This window comes from Dermacentor variabilis, chromosome 2, assembly GCF_050947875.1.
Source record: "Dermacentor variabilis isolate Ectoservices chromosome 2, ASM5094787v1, whole genome shotgun sequence".
NCBI classification, from domain to species: Eukaryota; Metazoa; Arthropoda; class Arachnida; order Ixodida; family Ixodidae; genus Dermacentor; species Dermacentor variabilis.
The window spans coordinates 51229383-51256527 of NC_134569.1; the positions used below are offsets into that span (position 1 = coordinate 51229383).

Sequence of the window (27145 nt, forward strand, 5' to 3'; positions counted from 1 at the left end):
CGAAGTATTTGACTTTTCACAACCACAACACCATGTAATTAGGACCTCAGTATAACGAAGTGTGTTTGTATGTGATTTCAATATGACGAAATTTCGCTTCCACAGCAAAGGAGTGCCGACATAATGAATATAAACTTCCGCCAGCACAGATTGTCAAATGGTCGAATTACATGCTACTGCTTGCAAACACACCTCTCAAATCGCACCCCGCAGGACAAGAGACAAGAGCGACCACCGGAAGTGAAGCTGCATCATGTTCCATATAAAGTTCAAGTGCGACATGATCCTAATGCGCTCTGTGCACTTTGGGCCTTAGGTGCGAGTGAGTGTGCGAGGGTGACAAAGAAAGGTGGTGGTTTCGTTATTGAGCGCCGCCTCCCCGCGCGGGCAAAGGGAAAGTGGAAGGGGAGTGATCTCGTGGTAACGCAATCAAGCGTGTGCGAGGGGCATGGCGAAGGGGTGGAGGTTGGTGCGCGTCTTTCTTATTTGTGCATGGCTGTAAGCGGGCCTGTCCGGAGCCAGGTATTCTTAGCACCCTCTGCAGCGTCACAGATCTGACCGCCGCCGTGGTTAGTTGCTTCGCGGCTGCTGGGGACTGAGGGCCGGGGTTTGATTGTTGTATTCATATAGGAGGTTGTGGCCAAGTACTGCACCAGGGTGGCCAATCCTGCTCTGGTGAGAGAGTGCGTTACCGGTTCTGGTCACCGGGATCGGGCCGCACTCCAGGCCTGTTTGTGCAATTTTCTCAACACACGGTTTTCTTTTTTTTTTATTTTCCGGTGGAGAATTGCGCGGCACCGGGATGTGAATCACGGTCCTCTTGCACTGGAGACGCATACTCTACCGTCCCCGCAAGTTAAATTAAAAATTGAATTATGGGGTTTTGCGTGACAAAACCACTTTCTGATTATGCACGCCGTAGTGGAGGACTCCGAAAATTTCGACCACCTGGGGTTCTTTAATGTGCACCTAATTCTAAGTACACGGGTGTTTTCGCATTTCGCCCCCATCGAAATGCGGCCGCCGTGGCCGGGGTCCGATCCCGCGACCTCGTGCCCAGCAGTCTAACACCATAACCACTGAGCAACCACGGCGGGTCCCGCAGGAGTTGTACGCCTCATTTAACCTACAGTGGTGCCCTATTTGATCAGTCAAGGTGGACCAATCTGAGCTCGGTTATACTGCATGAATGGCACTCGGCTAGAGAACCTGGTATTTATGACCTGCACATGTGTGGCCACACATAATTGAGGATATATAATTTTTTTTAGGAGGGTTTCCGTACAGTGATAGAATGAAGGAAAATACATTTAAAAGAAAAAAAAAAGGGGGGGGGGAAAGGAACATAACATGTGATTTGAACTCGTGAGCCTTCAATGTTGCCCGGAAAGGTAGCTCAGTCGGTTGGTTCGTCAAGCCAACGGTTACTTTCAAGCGCCATAGCTCCTGCTCCGAGCCTCATACACAGGCCGCCATTGGAATACACAGGCCGCCATACACAGGCCGCCATTGGACAGGCCGCCATTGGAATCTGAACCTGGCAATGTTTAACGTTAGAACGCTATCTAGTGAGGCGAGTCTAGCAGTGTTATTGGAGGAATTAGAGGGTAGTAAATGGGATATAATAGGGCTCAGTGAGGTTAGGAGGACAAAAGAAGCATATACAGTGCTAAAAAGCGGGCATGTACTGTGTTACCGGGGCTTAGCGGAGAGGCGAGAACTAGGAGTCGGATTCCTGATTAATAAGGAAATAGCTGGTAACATACAGGAATTCTATAGCATTAACGAGAGGGTGGCAGGTCTTGTTGTGAAACTTAATAAGAGGTACAAATTGAAGGTGGTACAAGTCTATGCCCCTACATGCAGTCATGATGACCAGGAAGTCGAAAGCTTTTATGAAGACGTGGAATTGACGATGGGTAAAGTCAAAACAAAATACAGTATACTGATGGGCGACTTCAGTGCCAGGGTAGGCAAGAAGCAGGCTGGAGACAAGTCAGTGGGGGAATATGGCACAGGCTCTAGGAATAGCAGAGGAGAATTATTAGTAGAGTTTGCAGAACAGAATAATATGCGGATAATGAACACCTTTTTCTGCAAGCGGGTTAGTCGAAAGTGGACGTGGAGGAGCCCGAATGGTGAGACTAGAAATGAAATCGACTTCATACTCTGCGCGAACCCTGGCATCATAAAAGATGTAGACGTGCTCGGCAAGGTAAGCTGCAGTGACCATAGGATGGTAAGAACTTGAATTAGCCTAGACTTGAGGAGGGAACGGAAGAAACTGGTACACAAGAAGCCAATCAATGAGTTAGCGGTAAGAGGGAAACTAGAGGAATTCCGGATCAAGCTACAGAACAGGTATTCGGCTTTAACTCAGGAAGAGGACCTTAGTGTCGAAGCAATGAACGACTATCTCATGGGCATCATTAAGGAGTGCGCAATAGAAGTCGGTGGTAATGCCGTTAGACAGGAAACGAGTAAGCTATCGCAGGAGACGAAAGATCTGATCAAGAAACGCCAATGTATGAAAGCCTCTAACCCTACAGCTAGAATAGAACTGGCAGAACTTTCTAAGTTAATCAACAAGCGTAAGACAGCGGACATCAGGAACTATAATATGGATAGAATTGAACAGGCTCTCAGGAACGGAGGAAGCCTAAAAACAGTGAAGAAGAAACTAGGAATAGGCAAGAATCAGATGTGTGCGTTAAGAGACAAAGCCGGCAATATCGTTACTAATATGGATGAGATAGTTCAAGTGGCTGAGGAGTTCTATAGAGATTTATACAGTACCAGTGGCACCCACGACGATAGTGGAAGAGAGAATAGCCTAGAGGAATTCGAAATCCCACAGGTAACGCCAGAAGAAGTAAAGAAAGCCTTAGGAGCGATGCAAAGGGGGAAGGCAGCTGGGGAGGATCAGGTAACAGCAGATTTGTTGAAGGATGGTGGTCAGATTGTTCTAGAGAAACTGGCCACCCTGTATACGCAATGCCTCATAACCTCGAGCGTACCGGAATCTTGGAAGAACGCCAGCATAATCCTAATCCATAAGAAAGGGGACGCCAAAGACTTGAAAAATTATAGACCGATCAGCTTACTGTCCGTTGCCTACAAAGTATTTACTAAGGTAATCGCAAATAGAATCAGGAACACCTTGTACTTCTGTCAACCAAAGGACCAGGCAGGATTCCGTAAAGGCTACTCAACAATAGACCATATTCACACTATCAATCAAGTGATAGAGAAATGTGCAGAATATAACCAACCCTTATATATAGCTTTCATTGATTACGAGAAAGCGTTTGATTCAGTCGAAACCTCAGCAGTCATGGAGGCATTACGGAATCAGGGTGTAGATGAGCCATATGTAAAAATACTGGAAGATATCTATAGCGGCTCCACAGCCACCGTAGTCCTCCACAAAGAAAGCAACAAAATCCCTATAAAGAAAGGCGTCAGACAGGGAGATACGATATCTCCAATGCTATTCACAGTATGTTTACAGGAGGTATTCAGAGGCCTGGAGTGGGAAGAATTGGGGATAAAAGTTGATGGAGAATACCTTAGCAACTTGCGATTCGCTGATGATATTGCCTTGCTTAGTAACTCAGGAGACCAATTGCAATGCATGCTCACTGACCTGGAGAGGCAAAGCAGAAGGGTGGGTCTGAAAATTAATCTGCAGAAAACTAAAGTATTGTTTAACAGTCTCGGAAGAGAACAGCAGTTTACGATAGGTAGCGAAGCACTGGAAGTGGTAAGGGAATACATCTACTTAGGGCAGGTAGTGACCACGGATCCGGATCATGAGACTGAAATAACCAGAAGAATAAGAATGGGCTGGGGTGCGTTTGGCAGGCATTCTCAAATCATGAACAGCAGGTTGCCACTATCCCTCAAAAGGAAAGTGTATAACAGCTGTGTGTTACCAGTACTCACATATGGGGCAGAAACCTGGAGGCTTACGAAAAGGGTTCTGCTGAAATTGAGGACGACGCAACGAGCTATGGAAAGAAGAATGATGGGTGTGACGTTAAGGGATAAGAAAAGAGCAGATTGGGTGAGGCAACAAACGCGGGTAAACGACATCTTAGTTGAAATCAAGAAAAAGAAATGGTCATGGGCCGGACATGTAATGAGGAGGGAAGATAACCGATGGTCACTAAGGGTTACGGACTGGATTCCAAGGGAAGGGATGCGTAGCAGGGGGCGGCAGAAAGTTAGGTGGGCGGATGACATTAAGACATTTGCAGGGACAACATGGCCACAATTAGTACATGACCGGGGTAGTTGGAGAAGTATGGGAGAGGCCTTTGCCCTGCAGTGGGCGTAACTAGGCTGATGATGATGATGATGATGATGATGATGATGATGATGTAAGCGGGGCTTAGCGCATATGCAGCCGCGCACCCTGCTTTAGAGCTATTCTGCCGCATGTGCATAGAGTGGGTGTGCTGAGACGGCATGGCATCATGTAAGCTGCTTCAGGTGCATATAGTATTGAAGGTTGTGTAATCTCGAGTTTCGGTGACCTGTTGGATTGAGAAGCAGACGAAGCATTTGTTCCCCAGTGCGAGTGACACTATCAGCCGTGGGGGCGAAGTGCTTGCGAAAGCATGGCTAGCATCACTTAATTCATACTGCCGATGTGAAGATAACATCAACGTGGCATGAAATCAAATTATTTGTTTCTGACTCCCAAGTTCACCAAAATGAATTGTTTTCTCGTTCGAACCTGCCTTTTTCGATTGCCCGAAAATTCGGAAAATTCTGCGGCCCCTTCCTGTGTAAAAAAAAAATCAATCGGCGACTGTACACATTTTCGTAAAAGGTCGAATTTCATTACAACGAAATTTCGATATAATGACGCAAATTGTTGATTTTACCTGCTTCGTTATATCGAGATTTAACTGTACTTCCTTCAGTGGGGATAAAGGGTGCCCCTGCCTCAGTCCCTTGTTGATATCAACTTTCTCCTCGCCCCTCATCCCTTCCCATTCAATGCAAGTGGTATTGTCTGGGTAAATCTCTCTAAGCTGTGTACAACCATTGCCTAAACCTTCCCCTCCCTCGCCTTCTGTGGCTGGCGCCGAGGTGGCGGTTGCCATCTGATGGGGCTGCAAGGAACCCAGCACTGCATGTGCTTTGCTGTGGTTGGTTGGCCTATTCGGCAAGGGAACAACAGCCAGGCCGCAGCGCCACAGTCACAAAATCCAGCAAGGTTCACTAGGAAAAACTTTGCTTCTAAAAGTCCTGCACATGCCTAGCTTTGTGGATGCCCTCCGAGATTGATCTAGTGTGCGCCGCTTAGTTTCAGAGGCCATGCCTCATGCTGGTGAATTTTTGCAAGCCTCTGCTAGATGACACTAGTTACTGTCCTGCTGATGATGTCATCGTCTTCACCATGTACCATCCCACCGAATTACGCAGCATAGATATAGCACACCGTTTGTTGTGCTGCAGCTCATTATATAGCTGCATTGTACTTTTGGGCGCATGAGGAGTAAATTGCTCCAAAAAATGCACATCGATATTGAATGCATGGTGCGAGGTTCTTTAGAGGCCATTGTGAATAGCTTCAAGGTGATTAGAATCTCGAACAGTATGGACGGCTTGGAGGACAACGAGGTTTCAGAGGACGCTAATGAAGCGAGCTTGTCAAATGGCATGAGAAGCGAAAGGCATGAGGATGATTGATTCATAGTGGTTGAGTTCATAGTTGGCCGCCTGTGGCTGCATTATTCTGAGTAGCTATCGAAGCGCAGTTCAAGCCTTTAGTCAGTTGCCATAAGCCACTAGATCCTCCCAATAAGGTTGCGAGCTTTACACAAATACAGTAAATCACCAGAAGCTAGGGTAGAAAATAAGAGATCGCATTGTAGTTGCTAAGAGGCAAGAATGCCTATATGGAGATTCAAACAATGAAAAAATTTGTTTTTCAACGTCATTTGACAGTTTTTGGAATGTGTTTAAATACAAATTTTCTGGGTACGTCTCACACGTCCTAAAATAGGTGCACTGACACGGCTAAAAAATGCACTGCAGTTGTACCAGCCATGGTGCTTCTGTGGCTATGGTGCTCCACTACAGAGCACCAGGTTGTGCGTTCGATACCCAGTTGTCAGAGCTGCATTCCAATGGAGCCAAGGTGCATAACACTAAACTGGAATATCAAGTTAAAGCTGCTTATGCCAATGCATCTGGTGCTCTGTCAGGCAAAATTTCTTGAAGGTGATTTCACTGAAAGTGGTAATTTGACAATATTGCTCCTGAATAAAACTTACCTTTGCTCGACATGATACGCCACCGTGGCTGATTGCCGTTGCGGGATGTATTTGTCACTGAAATTGCTACATTTTTTATTGTTGTGTGCTGTTTTATCTTGCTCGCTCATCAAAGCTCCGCTTACACCAATTCTCGTAGTGCAGGGGATCTGCATGATTTTTCTTCGTACGAGTACTTCGAAGGACCGTCTTGCATTTTGCTGCAAGCGATAGGGTTGTAATTGTAGTTACACATGATTTAATCAAAGGCTGTGGAGTATGTGCTGGGGCTTGTGAATTTTGCTGCCAGAAGGCATTTCAGTGTTGACGAGGTCTGCATGTAGCTACTGGTGAAAGCAGCACAACAAGTTGCTTGCTACAAAAGAGGTGGTTTGAGTCTTCTGGAGGCCAAAGACCGGAAAGCTGTCACTGTTTGCAAATAGTGGACATATATATTTACTGCAAAGCTAGGTTATTTAACACATTCTTTTAGTTATTACCATCTTACTTTTCAATTTTTCACTCTTTCGAAAAAGTTTGCATAAAAGCTAGTGTCACATAATAAATGCACCCTCCCTCTCCAACTTTGCTTTCGTTTCTCTAAAAGAAGAAGTGCTCATTATAGAGTAAAAACAATGCTTTAAAATTCATGTTGCCATGCTGACACATGGGTACCAAGGATTCAGTGTGAAATTCTAAAAAAGAAAGTCTGGCCTCCATTTTTTCCATCAGGGAACAACCGTTTTTGACAATGAGTAAAAATACTGTTTCCAAAGAGTAAATTGCCAGTCTAAACTTATTTAATGTTGTTGTTCAGTGTCTCTTTAATAGGCACATTGAAGAACTAAAAATTCATCAAAAGTAATCAAAATTAAATAATGCCTCCAAGACTGCATCTCCCACGGGCCCCATGCTGCTTCGAGACATTGAGTCAATGAGCACTCAAGATATGTTTATTGTGTCGTTGCATCCCGAGTCAGTCTTTTAGTGACGTGTGTTATGCCCGTGACAGCCGGAGCGACTTCAAGGCACGCACTACACTGTTCAGTCGGACATCTGGAGCCTGGGCCTATCATTGGTGGAAATGGCACTGGGCCGCTACCCAATCCCACCACCTGATGACCGAGAACTGACTGCCATCTTTGGCCGCAACTACACCCCTGAAAGTCAGTGTGAAGTGCTTCTCTCTATTTATTTCCCAGTTTCCTGCAAAGATATAAAACCTAGTGGCCCACTTGAAGGGTTGCCTTTGATGCCACTCGAAACAGTAATAACTGGCCAGAATGCATGTCTTCTCGCTTTTATTTAATCTTTACGTATATTCTAAGCAAAATTACTTTTGAACAAATTGCTGAAGTGTGCGAAGTGGCACATTTACATCAGCTATCTTGACAGGAAATGCTCATTGCTGTTTATTAAAATGAATGAAATTCTGGGGTTTCACATGCCAAAACCAGGACATGATTATGAGGCACGTCGTAGCGGGGGACTCCAGGTTAATTTTGACCACATGGGTTTCTTTAACATGCACCGAATGCACAGTGTACAGGCATTTTTCATTTCGCCCGCATCTAAAAGCGGCCGCTGTGGCCGGGATTCAATCCCATGCGTTTGGGCTTAGAAGTGCAATACTAAAGCCACTATGCCACCATGATGAGTATGCTTTTTATGATGCTTGTCATTAGCCTAATGCGTTCGTGCTCACTAGATTTGTGGCATCAAACTGGGAAATCATGTAGGCATCATGCAAATTAATTTATGCAAATAGTTTCGTTGAGTGGAAATGAGGGCAGGAAGAAACGAAATGGACAGGACAGACTGTCTGTCCACTTGTCTGTTGTTGAAGGAGCTTTCATGGCCTTAGAGATAGTGCTCGGCTCGTAATTCAAGGGACCTCGGATAGAAGCCTATTATATAACTTTGCTGTTTTTATGGCATTTTCTTTAGTGAGATTTGCTATTTGCTTGTTACCGACCACACATGCTACTGAAACTAATAACCATGGCCCATATCGGTCGTCAAAGGAAAAAAAATTGGGAGGCTCAGCTTCAAAAACTGATCAGTAGTCCTAAACAAAGTTGTTTCAGGACCACCATTTCTATAAATGATTACCTCAAAAGATAAAAATGGGAGAGATGTTTATGATATGGGGCCCTCTTCTTGTGCAGGTAACTCTGGCATGGCATCGGGTGATGGACCACGGCCCATGTCAATCTTCGAACTTCTAGACTACATTGTCAACGAAGTGAGTGACGACTGATTCTTTATTCAATGTCTAGAAGACAGTTTTGGAAGGCTTGCAAGTGGAAAAAGCTTCAGTTAAGGTTTTGAAGGCAGTTCTAATATGAATGGTACAAATCATGCTATTGTTAGTGGTGATTGTTAACAAGCAATGCAAAAAATTTCTTTCACGTTGTAAATGCTGCATGTGCACTTCAGCTTCCTCGTCTGTACATTCTTATCACCACACAGGGCCATTGTAATGGTGGGCATGCTAGCTGAAAGAATAGAGACCTGTGGCCACACCGTCGCCTCATAAGTGGTGGAGGTGCTTCTCAGTCCCTATGTCCTCTGCCATCTCAAGCAGGGTATCAAACTGATCGAGAACTGAACTGACGTTCTCCGCCATCATGGAACCAAACCATCTTGAACTTCTTGAAGGAACCGCGTTGAACTGGTTTACCCACAGGATCAGCCTAGGGTGATTTTTGCTGAAATTCTACGAGCGTGCAGGCCGATGAGAGTAGACGGCGTTTCCTTTGTCAATTCATTACAGCACATGGAGTGTCACCTCTGTAACTGTTGTGTTGCTCACCACTGGGATCTTATTGGCCGACTTAACTGCACTCGTTGTTGGCATGTGCTGTCTAGACCTATTAGCACCTTTTAAAGGATACAACATAGTTATATCTTGCACTTGACCAAAATCGTCACTCCTTGACCAAATCTTGATCAAAAAGCATCATTGATGCTCTCTGCTGGGTGCCTACAACCGTTTGACATCCCATCGGAACCGTTCTTTTGCGTGGGCTTAGCCTTACTTGGCCCTTTCTTTCTATCAGCGTTTGGCAACAAGTGGGTCACTGTGGCGACAGATTACTCCACATGCTATGCGACCACCAGAATGCTCCCAACCAGCTGCGCCACAGATGTTGCCGATTTTCTTTTACACAATGTGATTTTACAACATAGAGCTCCGCACCAACTGCTCACTGACTGGGGCCGGACACGCCTTTCAAAAGTCATCGCCGACATCTTGCAGTCCTGCTCAATCAAGCACTAGCTGACTTACGTCCTCTTGCCATCCACAAACTAATGCTTGCAAAGTATGTTTCGTCCGACCATACTGATTGGGACCTTGCTCTACCTTATGTCAAATTTGCATTTAATTCTTTGCACCATGACACCGTCAGTTATTCCCTGTTCTTTCTGTTATATGGCTGTGAACCAGCATTACCACTGGACACATCCCTTCCATCTGCCTTAGCATAGGCCAGCGAATATGCACTTGACGCCATCACCAGGGCAGCCCAAGCATGCAGAATTGCCCGCGCTCTCCTCCTGACCTCCCAAGAGAATCAACGGCCTTTGTACGATTAACAACACAAAGACGTGCACTTTTCACCTGGATCTCTGGTACTTTTGTGGCCCCCGACCCGTCACATTGGGCTGTCCGAAATACTCTTGTCTCGGTACACACGCCTATACCGAGTACTGCATGCTGTGACTGCAGTTACATATGAAATTGTCCCAGTCAATGCCAGTGCCTCATCTATCTGCCCCACATTCCACTGAGATTGTGCATGTTGCATCCCTCAAACCTCATTTCTCTCCTGTTAACATCAATATTTTAATGTGGCAGGATGGTGCTTTTGCTGCCGGGGATAATGCTACATAAATTATGCTCGTTTCTTTTGGACAATGCGGGGGGGGGGGGGGGCGCCTCAACGAAGAAGACGTACTGTTCCTGGGTTGCAAGCTATCAGCTGAACTGGCCAGTGCTGCATTTGTTTTTATAAATATACCTTGTAAATAGTCATTGGTGTTCAATCCTTCGTTTGTGTAACGGTACAATTTTGCATTGATTATTTTGCGCTGATTAAGATCTCATGCAAAGACGTGTACCTAACACCATGACTTGACAACGGCCATGACTCCCTCCAGAGGCTGAATATTTATCAATTTTTCACTCTTATATGGTTATTTGGAGATACCTATGCATGAAGCCAATGAAAGACAGCCTTTATAGTTAGCACCGGGCCAAGTTCACAATTTCAACATAGTGCCCTTGGGTTGTATAGTGCTGCTGCAGCTTTTGAGCATATGATAAACTTATGTGGTCTGAAGGGGAAAATATGTTTGTGTTATCTCTACCATGTCATCATTTTTTTCTTTCACTTTTTGTGAACTCCTTCAGCATTTGGAAGTATTCACATGCATTCCTAACGCTGGTCTTCAGCTCAATGACTATGTATAAGTTCTGGTCCACGAGCAAGACTATCGAAGTGTTGGTGTGCCAGTTTGTCAGCAAAATGGCATCAAGCCAAACCCTGCAAGGTTTCTACAACAATTGGCTTCTCTTGCACAGAATAAGCACTTGAGGAGTTTCCGAAGTCCGCAGTCCTATTTCTGCCGCTTCATCCGCTATTTTGCTGTTATTGCATTGCCATTGCACAAGGTGCTGACCTTGAGCACTGCTTTCACATCTTAGCCTGTCCTCTGTCACTTTGATGCGAACCCACCCACTATTTTGCACACTGATGCTAGTGGCCACGAAATTGATGCTGTCCCTCTGCAGCATGGTCAAACTTCATGAGAGAGGGGAGTTTTGTATGCCAGTCGTACCGTGAGATGTGCGAAGCAGGAATGCCTTGCTGTAGCTTGGGCTGTATGAAAACTTTTGTGTCTCCTTGTCTGACCCCTTTCTTTATTGATATCTTTCTACTTTTCTTGTGGAGAATTAAGGTAGCTGTGGAATCTCTGTAAATATTTTCTAAGATATTTACGTAAGTCTCCTGTACTTGATTACATAATGCCTCTATGACTACTGGTATCTCTGCTGAATCAAATGCCTTTTTGTAATCTATGAAAGCCAGATATAGAGGCTGATTGTACTCCGTAGATTTCTCGATTACCTGATTGATCACATGGATGTGATCCATTGCACAGTATTCCTTCCTAAAGCCAGCCTGCAGTGCCAGCAATGCCATGGACGAGCCTAGATTTATCTCAGTGCTTAGTTCAGCTTTTGTTAGATAGCAGCACATAATCCATGATAGAGCGCAAGCAGAAGCGAATTTATTCTTTTTGAGGAGGTATAAGATGTTGGCAACTGGGGCTCTTAAAAATAAATTGGTCATTTTTGGTCAGGATTCGGACTGGTAGCACAGCATGGAAGGTGTTAATAAAGTATCGTCACAATGAGTGTTGTGAAGAGACTTGCGATCATCTGGCTGCAATGTGTTCTTGAGCTCTTTATGTTTGCGGGGGACGAATATTTGGTGCATACATTGACCGTACTATTGTCTGTAGGGACAGCATAATGTTAGTCAAAATATAGACTGACCAGATCGCACACAAGCATATATGCATGCAGGAATGCTTTGATAAGCTTTTTCGGTTACTTGTGGAATAAGTTCACTTTAATTTGCGATGAATGTGATATTTCAGGCTCCTTATTATTTGGACTTTTGAGCAGTCCCAATTGTGTCTGAATTGTTGGTTGGCAACTGTAGCTATGTATATGAAATATGGCACGTGCCTCTACACCTGTGGTGTTAGGAAGGTGATGATGATTAAAGTAAAAATTCTTTTAAGGGATTTAGGACATGCAAGACACTTTGTTAAAAGTCTTTGACAAAGAAGTTTACTCAACTCTCAACTTCAGCACACTTGTTCGGCTGCATTTGTGCACAAGAATGCTTTTCCTTTGAAATGCACATGGAAAGATCTCTGGTCATGGTTGCACTGTGGTTGATAGTTTGTTTTAAAAATTTTCTTATACCTCATGTAACCGGTCGCTGGCAGTTTAGGCATGCAAACTAGTTGTATTGAAGCACATGAGGTTGACCTTGTGAAAACAGACTAGTGAAGTGGATTAGATGCACTACTAGGACATGCTTACAAAGGAGCCTTGTTTTTTTGCTTGCTTGATCTTGTGTTCTTGCTTCCCATAGGCCCCACCTTCAGTGCCAGCAGGTGTCTTCTCGCCAGAGTTCAAGGACCTCGTTGATCGATGGTCAGTAACACAGTTATTGAACTTTCCTGCAGTACTTTGCACTTTCTCATTCATATTGGTGCCGTTAAGTGAGCCTCTTGCGGTCCCATCATCTTGCGAGATCACCAAAAGATGTCAGTAGCTTTTGACCTTTGTAAAAGAAAACATTTAAGGATTAGACAGCTGCTGCTACGAGTAACCATAAAATTACTTTGGCAGCATTACCTGGGGTCATGCAGCTGACCTAATGAGATGGTAATTGAATGAACCCCTTCTTTGTTAACGAACTATTTTCATGGTGTGAACAAGCCCAGCTTGTCCTTGCACAGGTAGCAGTACTAGCAGTCTGGGTGAGCCTTACGTTTTCATGATTTGTAAAGGGCTAAGAACCAGTATTTGGCATTGCAAACGGCAAGCTCTGCTATTTTGCCATAATTTGAAAATTCATATGAATTGGCAGCAAACACATTGTGACACTTTAGCAATTCATTTAAATATAATGCCACCTGTGTTTCTTATAATCTTTTTTTCAATGACATCATAGCTTGAAGAGGAATCCAAATGAGCGAGGTGATCTGAAGACATTAATGGTGAGTAGGGTATCTTCTTGTTTTATAAAGGTAACTAGTCCTCATACTGACTCTTTGAAGTTGGCACGTTCCCGTTACGCATGTTTCCCGAACACCATCGTTTGTAATTGAGAATTTAAAGAAAAAGGACCCAATAGAATTAAGCTCAAATTTTACCGGTTCATACGTTCCCGGAAAAGATGATTTTTCAGTGCCAACGTTCAGTATGTCGCCAAATTGATCATAGATCCCATGTAAACAAGAAAATGTGTGAGGCCCACGCAATCAAGAACAGTATATAGCTGCCCGCCATGGCAGCTTCACTGCAATACTCACCTGCGTATCTCGCGTGAAAAATGCCAGCGCGCACTCAGTTTCTCATTTCAGTACCAGCTAATCTTCTCCTGGGTCATCACACGCAGCCTTCACAGCTATCACTGCCGATCCTATTCAATTCAATTCAGTTTATTTGGACATACATAGATGGTACAGGATGTCCACGAGGCGCGGCAAAAGGAGGCAACAATGCCTCCTGACAGGGCCTTCACCTCGGGATCACACATTATGACAGCAGGTCGGCATGACAAAATACTGCACTACATTGTGAGATCAAAGAAATCAGTGGAAATTCAGAAATACAGTGCTGTGTCAAATATGACAAATTATCCTATGATTTGATATTATACATTGATTACATCATTCTAATTCACGGAAACAATGATGTAGAGAATCATTCAAATTGCACTTGCTCAAGATAAAAGAAAGGTACAATTCTAAGCAAAAGTGGCCGGAAAAGAAAGCATCATATTCATTTTTTTCTTAAATTGAGAAAGGGTTTTGCAATCATTTGCAGTTGGTCATTAAAGGATAAGTGTTACAGAGTGTCACTATTTGGTTCTATATGATCTGTGTACCATAATTTGTGTGTGACTTCAACCAAACCATAGATACAGTGCGCAAGTTATGGGTAAGGTTCCTGTTTAAATACTTAGGGCAGAAGGATGTAAAATCATGCTTAATGTTATGAAAAATAAGTACAGCCAATGAGAAACTGTAAAGTTGATATTACGGCAGTACCTTAACTGCATCGTACAGGGATTCTTTGGTAACAGGTGCGGAACGGAATACCGTCTTCAATGCCCTGAACTGAAGCGAGAAAATGCAGTCTGAACCTGATTTGTTACATGTACCCCAAACTAGCTGACAGTACATAAAATAGGAGTGAACTACGGAAAAATAAATCTGCTTTCTCAAACGCAGAGGTAAAAGATATTTTACGCGTTGCAACAAACTGATAGACCTAGATGCTTTCAAACGAACCTGACCAATGTGCTCTGTCCATGTTAAGTCATATTTGAAACAGACGCCCAGGAAGCGGCAAGAATTTGTTGGCAATAGATTGGTATTACAGTAGAACCCGGATATATCGAACCCGCATATTTTGAATTATTGGCTATATCGAACACGCAGATTACTCCCTTGAAAATACTATGTAAAAGTATAGGACAATTGCATAGTATATCGAATTCCATTCCATTCCATTTGAGAAAAGTGCACCCCTGGAAGGTGCACTTTTCTCAAAGACATTCGTGTCCGGTCCTCAGGGGAAAACATTTCCGCAGAGTCAGTCAGCAGGCGCCTCCTCTGCGCATGCGTGGCCGTCGCCTAGCGAGGGAGATGCAGTGCCTTTCCCCAGTTCTTGCGTCCCACCAGCGCAAGCTCTCTCGCTCCTCCTCTACCGCCGGCGTGTGCATTGGGCAAGGGCATTGGAGCTCAGCGAAGGGACTACGCGGCATGGAGACGCGGCGACGTTTCCAAGCCACGCTTCCTGGGAAAAGGGAGAGAGAGTGAGGGGTCGGCACGGTCGCTCGTGGGCCAGGGGAGACAAGAGAGCCAGAGAGGGCTAAAAAAACGAACACAGTGCCTTCGACGCCATATTCCGCTGATCTTTTTCCCCACTCTCTTCTTTCTTTTCCCTTTGTCGTTCCTTCGCAGCCCCGTTGACTGCCGCTCGAACAGGCTTCGCTCGGACTGCTCCATCTGCGCATTACGTGTTTTGTTGTGCGTACCTCTGTTTCAACGTGCTGTGTATAGCGTGTGTGATTGCGGTCGTCTGGTGAGCTATGGCATCCGTGGACATAAAAAAGAGGAAGAATCTGGGCTTTGCAAGAAAGCTTGAAGTAATCCGGCATGTCGAGAATGGAGAATAGAAGTCCTCCATGGCAGACGCATTCGGCATTCCGCGGAGTACTTTAAGTACATTGTTAAAAAACAAGCAGGACATCAAGCTTAAAGCAGGTGAGGAAAGTCGCTCGGGAGCGTGTCATGTGCTCTCTGCTGCTTTTGACAAAGTGGAGAAGGAACTCTATACGTGGTTTCTTGAAATCCGAGCGAAAAATATTCTTGTGGATGGCCCAATGTTAATCGAAAAGGCCAAATGGTTTGCTACGGCTCTTGGCGAAGAGAACTTTTGCGGTGGCACTGGATGGCTGCAACGGTTTAAAAACCGCCACGGCATTGTAGGAAAGGCCATTTCAGGCGAAAGTGGGGCTGTCAGTAGCCAGGAGATGCAGCAGTGGCTTTCTGAGGAGTGGCCGAAGGTCACTGAGAAGTTTTCGCCTGCAGAAATCTTCAGTGCAGACGAAACTGGTCTCTTTTGGCAAATGTTGCCGAATAAGACACTCACTGGCTCGTGCAAGCTACGGCCATTCGTGATCGGGAAGAGCAAGTCACCGCGCTGCTTCAAGAACTGTAAACAGCTTCCCGTCCGTTACGGCTGTAATAGGAAGGCCTGGATGACACGTCAACTTTTTGTTGAATGGCTGCAGGCTTAGGACGCTGAGTTGGGCAAGTTGGGCCGCCGAGTTTGCCTTCTGGCACACAACTGTTCAGCCCATCAAACGACTTGCAAGCTGCAGCAGCACGTCGAATTGAAGTTTCTCCCGCCGAACACCACAGCGAGACTGCAACCCCTCGACCAGGGTATCATAAAGGCATTCAAGGTAGGCTCTCGGAAGCGACTTATTCAACGGCTCCTCATAAACCTCTGCATGGGAACCGATCTCAAGATTGACCTGCTCGGCGCAATCCAGATGATTACCGGCACTTGGGGCAACGGGAAGCAGGCCACAGTAGCCAACTGTTTCAGCAAGGCAGGCCTTGAAGTGGCCGGAGATGAATGTCTGGAAGCTCTAGATGACGATGAGTGCTTGGAGGGACGCGTTCCGAGACTTGTCCAATTTTCCCGGCGCCGTCCCGTCCGAAGTTACTGTTGATGACTTCATTAACGCTGACAGCGAAGTTCAAGCGGTAGCCGACCTCGCTGATGAGGACGTTGTGGCCGGAATAGCTGGCGTTCAAGACGGCAATTCCAGCGACGACGAGGGCAACTGTGTTTTCGAAGAAACGCGTCCGTGCACAGCCACTGAACTGGCGTCAGCGTTCAGCCTGATTCGGCGCTGTTGCGGCGAAATGGAAGGCACTGGGCTCTCGCACCTGGACAGTCTCGAGCAGATTGAGACTAGGGTTTTTAAACTTCATTTCCCAGAGGAAAAAGCAGCCCAAGATTAGTGATTTTTTTTTTCGTGAAGTAAAGCACTTTCATATTGTGTGCACATGCTATGTGATTCGCGGCTGTTCCAATTGGTAAGCCACAATTTTTTATGATCGCGAGTGCTTTTTTGGCCTATATCTATATATCGAATTTTCGCTATATCGAACTATTTTCCGATCCCCGTCGAATTCTATATATGTATCCGGGTTCGACTGTGTAGATCTGTAGTTGGACATGATGATTCAAGGGCTTGTTTTGGGGCGGAAAATAATATAAGATTGCGATAAGCATCCTCGCCTATTTGTTTCACAGCGCATGGCGCTGTAGGAAGCATAGCGCATGCTTTTAATAGGCGATAACCGGGCCGTGCCACCTTTCCCTGCTGCAGACTGCGATTCCAGGCGCTAGGTCCCATGGGAGCAAGGAAAGGCGCGAGGCTTGCACGGTCGAGAACAGTATATAGCCGGCCATCTCACGTGAAAACGATGGCGCGGTTTCTTATTCAGGTACCAGCAAACCTCCACCCGGGCCGTCGCACGCCGCCTTCACAGCTACTGCCGCCAAACCTATTGCGATAAGCGTCTTCACCTATCTGTGTTACAGTGCGGAGCGTGTACTGCCATTGGTAGCGTACTGAGCGCTTTCAGTAGGAAATAATCCATAAGCGCCGCCGTTCCTTGCTGCAGGCGGTGCAATGTGGGCATCCCATTCCACTTCAGTGGCATCCAGTGCCGCCCACCAGCTTGATTTCATTTCGGTTTCTCGTCGTCCTCTTAAAACACCACGCAGTAGTAACACAACAAAATGCGTCTCCGGCTGCCGGAGCACCACCAGCTCGACTTGCATCGACGTCTCATGCTTTAACGATCCGCGCGGCACTTCGCATTACGTAGATGTAGATAATAGTTGAGTATCAAATTTTCTTTTTAGTTAGGATCGTACGTTTTCCCTGTTAGTACATTTTTTTCGAGTTTATTATTATTTTTTTTTCAAAAAGTATGAAAGAGGTGCTACTGTATTGGGCTATTTTTTGTGCCGAAGAAAGCTCAGCAGTGCTTTTCATGATGCCACAAAGATGTCCGTGAACCTCTGCACTGGAACCTGAAGTTTTCTGGTCGCTCGGATGATGGCTTTAAAATTGGACAGGCAACGGTAGTGTGTCTGTGCATTCAACACTACAATCAGCTTCCCTTTAATCAAGGTCATATAATTCCACCTGCCCTTCTATGTGTGTTCATTTTAGAAAGAGAGAGAGTGAAACAAGGAAAGGCAAGGAAGTTAACTGGATAAATGTCCAATTGGTTGTTGTGCACTGGCAAAACAGAAAGGAAAGAAGGAAAAAAGCAGGAAAAGAGATAAATTAAACCTTCATTATAGCAATGTGTACAGCAAAACCTCATTCTGCAAAATCTTGTTAATTAGGATTTCATGGTCCTCGAAGTAACTGTACATTGAATTGTCGAGTGGACCAAGAAAACAATTACCATATGCTTACTACGTGATTGTGCCTTTATTTAATAATGAGATCTTCAGCCTTCGTTTCTGTAATACACAAAGTCAGTGCAGAACGTGCAATTTTCGTCATCTCATGCGTGATAAGTTGCGACTTCTTTCAGTGGATAATCAGAGCGACATACGCATCTTCGTCTGAATAGATGTGCTTTTCACTATTGTTCACTACTGTGTGCCCAATGTAGTCGATAGGTTTTATGCCAGCTTGTGTGGGTCACAGTAAAACCTTATCCCTTGTGCTAAATGCACTAAGTAAAAATGAAAACACTGCTTGGTATGACCGTTGAAGATAACGGGTTGTAGCCAAAAAGTCCTGAAGGTGTGCAGCCAGTTCAGTGTCATGTACGTTGCTAAATGCAACAATAAAGGCGTGAAGCATTCCTGGTCCTATGTAGTACCCCCTGGGGATGGTGGTCATGTGGACTGCACTGCTTCATTTTGGTTCAACACTAGGGCCATATTTGCACACTCGCTATGCCGAGGGTTGTCTGAATGAATAGGCTCATGTTAATTTGACTGCAGTTAATTTGATCCCAACTGAAGGTCCTGGCCAATGCACATCCATTTTTATGGGCTCAAACTTTCATTATTTCGATTGTAAAATTGGCCTTGACCAGGTAGTTCGAACTTTGCCAGTTCACATGCATGCTCCTGACCACTACGGTGACCTGAATAGCGACTACTCCTTTACTGACAGTTTAGTTTACTGACAGTTTACTGACAGCTTAGAAGACATTGAATACGTTGAAATCGCTTTATCTCTTAGAAGACTCCTATTGTCAGTCTGCCCTGCAGGAATTTTCTAACAATAATCGTAGCTTAATGACCAAGTAGATTTACCCAATTCTGACGCTTCCTTTTATTTATTTCTCCAAAAAGATTGGGCCGAAAACTGCCTTTGCGACTTTCATATGCTTTGCTGCATGAAATGGCTGTATTGCAACAAAGCTGACTGTAAAAGCTGTGCGGCAAAGCTGACTTCAGGAAACAAACCACCACTGTACAACATATATTAAACACTTGGCCATTTTTCTTGTTAAAATATCAAGTGCACATTAGGTTTCTTTGTTGAGAAGCTTTAGTGTTATCTCTTCATTAGTTTTCTGCTTTGGACACACAGAAAGTGGGTGTGCGTTTGATAAAGGGGTGTGTGTAAGAATTGGGCCAATACAGCCAAATGAATCAGGGGTGTGTTATAACGTTTTTTTGGCATCTTGTTCAGTTTAGCCTGCTGGATAATTAGATCAATTTCGTCTGTACTGTCAATGTTGAATTAACAGAAGTTGACTGTATTTCTGAGTTGACGAAATGTTGATGTCAGTAAATAACATGTACATAACAAATTGTAACCTCAGGTACCCATCTCTATTTGCAGAACCATCCATATGTGCGGACATCGGAGCAAGAGAAAGTGGATTTTGCGGGCTGGGTGTGCCAAACCATGGGCTTGGACCCCTCAACTCCGACAAAACTTACTCCGGAGGGACAGGCCTGACTTCCATAATGGTCAAAACACAGTGGAGGACGACAGCTGCTCTCGGCCCATGAAGACGGGAAGTGCATTCGCAACAGGGGCTAACATGCGTGCGATCTCTGCCTCTTCACACCCACACATTTCTCTCTTGTGGGCACAGGCTCTGTCGGGGTCTGCTGCTCTGGCCCCCCTTCCACCCCCTCCACCCTTCCCCTGTCGTCTATCTGTTGCTTCCAAGCTGTGTCTCTGTCTTGGACACTAGTGTCACCACTGGCCACCACAAATCCGTGAAATGAACTTACCTGCAGGTTATAATTGCAGGCGGGAAGCAGCCTGCCACAGCAGTGCAGTAGTTCCCACAGTTTCAGAGCACTGATGCTAATGCATCAACTGGCAGATTTTGAACGTTTGTGTGTGTCGCAGCAGTGCATTTGAGGAGTGGACGTGAGGGGCCGTTCTTGCATGGCTACTTTATCTTTGCATGTGCACAGCAACAGTTGCAACAGAGAACTTTAGTTATCGCAATGCTCAAAAAGAGTTCACCCAGGCTGTCTCCTGGGTGCTCTAAAAAAATCGGAGTAGCCGAGGACAGGTCTCTGCTTCAGCAAATGATGCTCCTTTTCAAGGAGCGATTGATATTGCATAGGTAACACTGTCATACTTTGCTGTGGCTTAAGGGGGGATGCCTTGTCTGTGCCTGTGTGCAAGCTATTTGCATTGTTGCTGTCATGTAGAGAGGATGGAGTTTTCTATCCGGCTTTTACATGTTGTTATTTAGTTTTTTTTTTTTTTTGCGATAGAGCAGCTGGCCTCCTGGCCAACTTCCCAGGTAATGCTTTCAGGTTCCTACTGCTTTGATTTGCAGTTAGCAGGACTCTTTTGTGACAGTTGTAGCTACCATCGTCTTTCGTTTCACAGGCCAGAAGTAACAGCATGCACTGCTCACTGCGGGTAGTTGCAAGGTTAGCTGCAGTACAGCTGTTTTTAGTTTTTTTTTTTTACTTTTTCATGCCATTCAGCTGCACTTTGAGCTTTTGCTTTTGGTACTCAAACTTGGGTTAGAAGTGGATTGTTAGAGACTGTGGAATGGAATGTTCTTTTCCCCATTTATTGCTTTTTATTTTTAGTATTCAGATTTAGTTAAAGTTACAGGCAAACACTTGCTCCCTGAAGTTGCAGCTCATTCGGTGGAAGTTACGAGCCATGTGTGAAGCTGAGTGCTCTTGAGTTGGACTGTGCAGTGCCTTTTCTTTCCTATTCGTTCTTTGTGTTATAAACTTGTGCCTGCAATGAGCGCACAAAGTGTTTAAAGGAACACTGGCACAATAATCTTGCCTCGCCTTTCTTTGCTTGACAGGTACCTGTCAACTCTGTAATTGCAGCATGAAGCTAGGTGCATGCTGCCAAATGAGCCCTTGCATTCGCCTTTCACTAGCCCTTTTGACAAATGTGACAAGGGATAAGTCTGGCCGTCTGCTGTTGCTTCCTTCTGGGTGCCCCTCTTGCCTCCTTTCAACTTTTATTCTGTTGAGTGCTAAATGCACAAAATTTTCAGTGGCATGGTGTGGCTTTTGACCTCTGCCGGGTTGATTGGCACTTGTGTCAGTGGTTTACAATGCCACACAACAACCATCTTTGATCTCTGACAACATATGGTCTGCTTGATGCCTGAAGCTTCACTGCAGGTTTTGAACTGGTTGTATTAAAAGACAATGTAATTAATTATCTCTTCTAGGCTCCATTCCGTAATTGCAGAGTTGATACCTGTTTAACTAAGCAAGAAAGTGAGAAAATGTTGTACCATTTCTCCTTTAAAGGGACCCTGAAACGATTTTGATGATTTTGTACAAACGTGCTGAGCCGTTAGGGTAGGTCTTCCTGATCATTAAGTGACACATTTAAGTGCTCCGCGTACTGCATGCAATTTATTATAAGGTTTTAAAAATATTCATCGCTACCGATTGGTGTGGCGCAGTTCCCTTATGTTTTCAGTTGCCCTGTTCCCTGTTACGTAGCAGGGGCGCGCGACGTCAATTGGGCGAGCTATCTGATTGGCTACCCAGGTTGTGTGATAGGTAATATTTCTTTTAATTATTTTCAACTTTATGGTGAACAGATGCTCATAATAGTTGTAATATTGGTTAACTTGTTTTTCTTTAAGGAAAAGTAAACGTATCAGAAAGAGAATACACAATGACAATTTAGCACTACACTCTGGAATTTCTGGCACATAGTAATCCAGGGAAAACACGGGGAATGCTGGAGATGGAAATTCAAGACGATGAGCAAAACGAGAACAAAGTGAAAGCAGGAGGCAACATTTCGACAAGTGGACTTGTCTTCTTCAAGGTGACGTATGCTTTCCGCGCCACATTATATACATATAGCTAGGGTTCTTCTAAAAGGGAGAGGGTGTAAGGCAGGTGGGTGCGGCAACGAGGGAAGGTGTGTTAGCATGTCGAATTGAGAATAAAGGAATGCTGTGCACAAGGCCAAGGCCACGCCCCCCCCCCCCCTGGCCTTGTGCACAGCATTCCTTTATTCTCAATTCGACATGCTAACACACCTTCCCTTGTTGCCGCACCCACCCGCCTTACACCCTCTCCCCTTTAGAAGAACCCCAGCTATATGTATATACTGTGGTGAGAAAAGCATACGTCGCCTTGAAGAAACAAGTCCACTTGTCGAAACGTTGGTTCCTGCTTTCACCTTGTTCTTGTTTTGGCACATAGTAAGTGTCATCTGCTTGTATTACAATGGGCTCAGATGTGAGCTGCGCAGTCAGTGTTGGCCTCGAGGTTTCTTTTGCAAGCACAATGTGGGCTGCAAATCTTGTGATTAGCAACATGTCAAGCTGCGACATCATGTTCCTCTGCAAGGCAACAGGCAAGCAGAGTGGCTGCAGCTCATTGAGCGGTCAGATCCAATCAGTGCCAGGATCTATGCATTTGCAGCTGTCACCTCATGGTGGAGGTTTTGCACTACAATACCATGCATGCACACCGATTGGGCACTGTGACAGAATGCTCGCAGTGCATACTGCTTGGATAGCTCTTGCTGGAGACCGACGACTACCAGGTGGCTAGCGGAGACGTCAGATAGGTATTGTGTGCTGGCTCCAAGACACGGGTAGTAGACGACATGACGTCGCATGATGCAGAGCCAGTGAAGGCATAGCTTAGCCCCGATCGCTCATTGAACGAGTTGAGAGGAAGTGCTTGGCTATGAAGGAGGGTAACTTTCAATCGCCCATAGCTCTCTGAATATGAGACGCTTTACTTAATTGCGGTGTGAATGTTTTGCTGTAGCTGTACCCTATGTACCTACGAAATATGTCCAAACCGTTTCTGGAACCCTTTAAAGGAGCGCTGAAACACTTTTTGAACCTAGTGAGAAAACGTTGTCGATCTGTTAATGAGGCCCCCTGTAAACATTTGAGCCAAATATTAAATATTATTGCGCCGCATGCTGCAGGGAATTCACAATCTCGGATGAAAAGCAGTGAAAAATTGCTTGCTCTTATTCGCAATTTTTCATGCAGTGTCATTGCAAGTAGAGGAGCCCATGCCAGCTATTTATTGATTTTGTGATTGCGAGAACATTCTCAGTAATACAGTTACTGCTAATTTGAGCCAAATAAATGAAAAATATACACCTGTAATCTAAAAAAGACTGAAAAACCATTTCATCTTTACGCTGCCGGTTTACACACCACAGTTTCAAGTCTGCTGCATGTGACCTCCAAGATGAAAAGGATAAAAAGCATAGTGTAGATACTGCGGCCTGCACGGATTTTCACCGCGGGCCATCTTGCTGCTCAACATTCAACCTTTGGGCAGTTTCAGCAGCCCATTGCTCCATTGCAACACCTTGCCGTCTCCCCTGTATAGCTTCCATCAAGCTAGTGAAAATGAGAAGGAGAAAGCTGCTCATCAGTCTGATAACATCATTAAATTCTCATGTGCTTGAAGAATTCGAAACATTTTTATGGCAGCATGTTTGTGAGGCGACTTAAGTTAGTGCTAGTGATATATCTTTATGACTGGTTGAAAAAGTGTTTCAGAGCCCCTTTAAGAAATTCAGGCGTAAGGAGTGCATAACTAGCTGCAGTGATGTTTGAGGCTTTTACTCTACCTTGCTGTACTCGGCATCATGCCAGGATAATAGAGCTTGAAGCATCATGAACGGCACTTAAAAATCATTCATATGTATAGATTTTATTTTGACCAGACTGGTGTGGAGGGTTGTTGCTTCTAGACAGTGGACACAGCCAAATCGGATTTGTGGTCTTGTGTCTAATTGCTGCAGTGCTTGGTTGCATTGCTTTAAGTTTTAGTCATTAACACAGAATAATTTTTACATTAGATTACACTTGTTAACATGTCAGTGCAACTATTGGTGTTCAATGCTTTTGCAGTGCTTCAAGTTTATATATGCGCATGTACACACCATAGCAACAAATATTATATGAGAGCAGGCTTCTTGACATCTGAAAAGTAAGAGATTCATTATGATGATACTGTATGAATGCCTGCTACAGCAAACCATGGCTCAGGGCTTCAAGAAATGCCTAATGATCCGCATAAATACTTGTTAAGCAGGTGCCTGTAAGTTGCTTATTCATTCACATACCTGCAAAGCTCTTCCTTACACCAGAGTGTGGTCGAAGCCAGGCTGATATCCACCTTGCTCTGCTGTAGCTGTTATAGTCTGCACCACCTCACATTTTAAGTGCAAGTGGAAGCTTAGATAATAACTGTCATTGGAAGTCTATGATTGTCTTCTTATCCATGTTGGGACATTTGGCAGCCAAGTGCTGTAGATGAGGTACAAAAAATGTACAATGAAGTGTCGATACATACACTTGCAAGCAAGAAACTAAGGCTAAAGTGTTATGTACATGAAAATATGGCACCCTGATATGGTTGACGGTAATGTCTCAGCAGTGCCACAGCTCTACTCGCACTGTTGCATGCATTTGTGCCCTTTACGTGTACCGGAAGCCATTTTCATTGAAAGAATTGCATAATTAGGAGCAGTATCCTTACTCTGTGCGAACTGCAGTTTTTGATTAATGGTTGTTGCATTCTCACTCCTCTGCAAACTATGCATGACATTGTACATAAGCGACGTGCAAGTTGAAAAAAGTGGCCTACCGATGTTATGCAGTCAAGAAGCAGCTGTAGGACAGTGTGCATGGTGATTGTCTTTCCTTCTTTCAAGCATCCAGTATTTCTGTTTTCACATGGGAAAGTGCAGCTTGGCCATTCTCAAGTTAGTGTGGCCACACAGGGGACATGGTGTTGCACAACTTCAAGACAGCAGCAATTTGTAATCTCACATGGTTAAGTTTATGGTTGGCTTGGGAAAATGGAGCTGCGGTTACATTTTCGGCAGCCTCAAGAGTGGATTGTGTCTGTCGCTAAAGCCATGGCCATGTTTGAAGGAGACTCACTGACATGCCACTATGGACTTCGAGCTGCAGCAGCGTGAAATTTTGCCTGGTCATGTCCTGTTGCACTTGTACCACTTCACTGGTTGTGTCACAGCCTACTGTACAGTGTTTTGGGGGCTGTTCCTTAATTTATTGGCAGTGGCGTCAGTCTAGTAGTGGTTTATGCCTGCAGCCATGCTTCATACTGAGCAGAAAGTGTTGGTGAGGAGACTGGGAGTGAGCACGACTCCATCCTCGCCGAGGGGGTGCACAGTGGAACACACAAGGTGGGAAACAAAGGGCGCTGTGTGTTCTAGTAGAGTACTCTAGGAAACATTCCCAAGCGCACGTCGTCCTCGTATAGTCTTTTATTTATTGAAGCAACTGTCGTATATTTTTTGTGTGTGAGAGGTTTGTTCTGCTGGCCCCCATTGCCTCAGGGCTGTGTGTTATGAAATGCTCCAGTGAACAAGAGCAGGTATGCGAACAAAACAAAACAAGTGGACATGCACCTTTGTGAGCTGTGCTGAAGCTATGGGTCTACTACCACAAGGATTAAGTATAACACCGCGTGACTGCACTGTGTCTGAGTGTGTTCTATTTTATCGATGCACACCTTCTCATTCAGGAGGGAAATGCTTACTACAGCTTTGTTGTGGCAACTGATAGGACAATGCCTCTTTTCCTGGCTTGTATCCGGGTGTTCCATAAGTTGGCAAGTGCTGCCTTGTATCTATTTGAGAAATTTGTGTTGCTCTTCTGAGAAGATTGTGTTGTCTCGACATTCTATTGTGAGGCGACATTTTTTTTTGTAATGTAGCAAGAATTGGTGAGGGGTCTGAAAAGCAGCAAGCATTTTGTTGACCAAAGAAGTCTTTTGCTGCATCTTTGCAGGTGATACGACTATTTTAAAATATTTGAGTTTCAATAAAGTGCCCCATACATGAAAGTGTACTTGGGCAAGACAGACTTTGTCTGATCATCTTGGATCTTATTATGTTGAGAAGATTTCTTCCTCAAGCAAGCGAGAATGGGCACTTTGATGGCACTGCCATAAGTGCCAGCATTTTCGCACAGTTATTTTTACAGCAACAATTGTCAGTAGCATACTTTGGGAGGTACTTTTCATGGCATATGTCTATCGCCATGGGTTCGTCACCGTGTGTTCTGAAAATCTGAAAAACAAAGTGCCTGTGCCAGCTGCGAAGTTGTAGGGGTAGAACCCAGGCCCCTCTGCCTCTGAAGCAGCTGCTCCACTCGGCCACGAGTCTTTTTAGGACATGGGGAAAAAAGTCTGTGGCTGTACAATATCGGGTCAAACATTCATTAACAAGACTAACGCACAAAACAGTTAACAGAGAGACTAGCAAACACATTGGTCATGCAAGTATGTACAATTGGTGAGGGTTCCAGATGCGGCAACTGCACTGGTTATCCTGCAATACGAAATGTGTTTTCTCCGACAGGTGTTCGTTTGGTAAAGTCGTTCGCCACAATTAAGATCCAAGTCCACTTGGCGAGCAAGTCCTTTGTGGCAGTGCAGCAAAGTGGAGTGGTTGAGTCTGGCTTGTCCCATTGTGGAATGCAAATAATACTTCACTCTTCGGAGGCACGGCGAAGATCTCTCTGAATTGCAAGAAGTGACCGGAATGGTCGGCACAGTTCAGACAAGCTTAACGCCTTTGGGAAGGAGCGTCCTCAGCGGCTCACCGTCTCTCCCCGAAAGGTCTTTCACGTCTTGAAATGTTGCAACTGTCACAGTATGCGACTTCATAATGTCTATCAACATAGCTTGATGCAGTTTCAGGCAACCTGGATCAAGGTTCACCTTGTAGAACGTGTACAAATGTGTGCTGTCATCTCCCATCAGACTTTTCCACGTGCGTCACGTGATCCCATATACCTGGCGGAAAACGCATGCGCAGTGTAGACTAGGAAGAACCGTTGCCGGTAGAAACCCGGAGAACTATGAACTCCTGTGCATGAGATCCTTTGTCGGAACTCTTGTTTCTTGCGTCAAAGGTTCCAATATGAGCACTCAAACCGGCAGCATGACAGCTCTCGAACTGTACCCAAAATGCACCAGCTAACGTGCAGTCGCTTTGTTAGGTAGGTGC

General features: G+C 44.9%; 1 protein-coding gene across 1 annotated transcript in view; it reads left to right on the forward strand.

Annotated features, from left to right (window-relative positions):
- Dsor1 (mitogen-activated protein kinase kinase 1) overlaps positions 1–21997 on the forward strand; it is a 46449-nt gene extending 24452 nt beyond the window's left edge. The window contains exons 7-11 of the mRNA XM_075680470.1: positions 7282–7435; positions 8438–8514; positions 12446–12507; positions 13031–13076; positions 19496–21997. Coding sequence (XP_075536585.1) covers positions 7282–7435; positions 8438–8514; positions 12446–12507; positions 13031–13076; positions 19496–19615 — 459 coding nt within the window. The 3' untranslated portion in view covers positions 19616–21997. The remainder of the gene's footprint in view (positions 1–7281; positions 7436–8437; positions 8515–12445; positions 12508–13030; positions 13077–19495) is intronic.
- The last annotated feature ends 5148 nt before the right edge of the window (positions 21998–27145 follow it).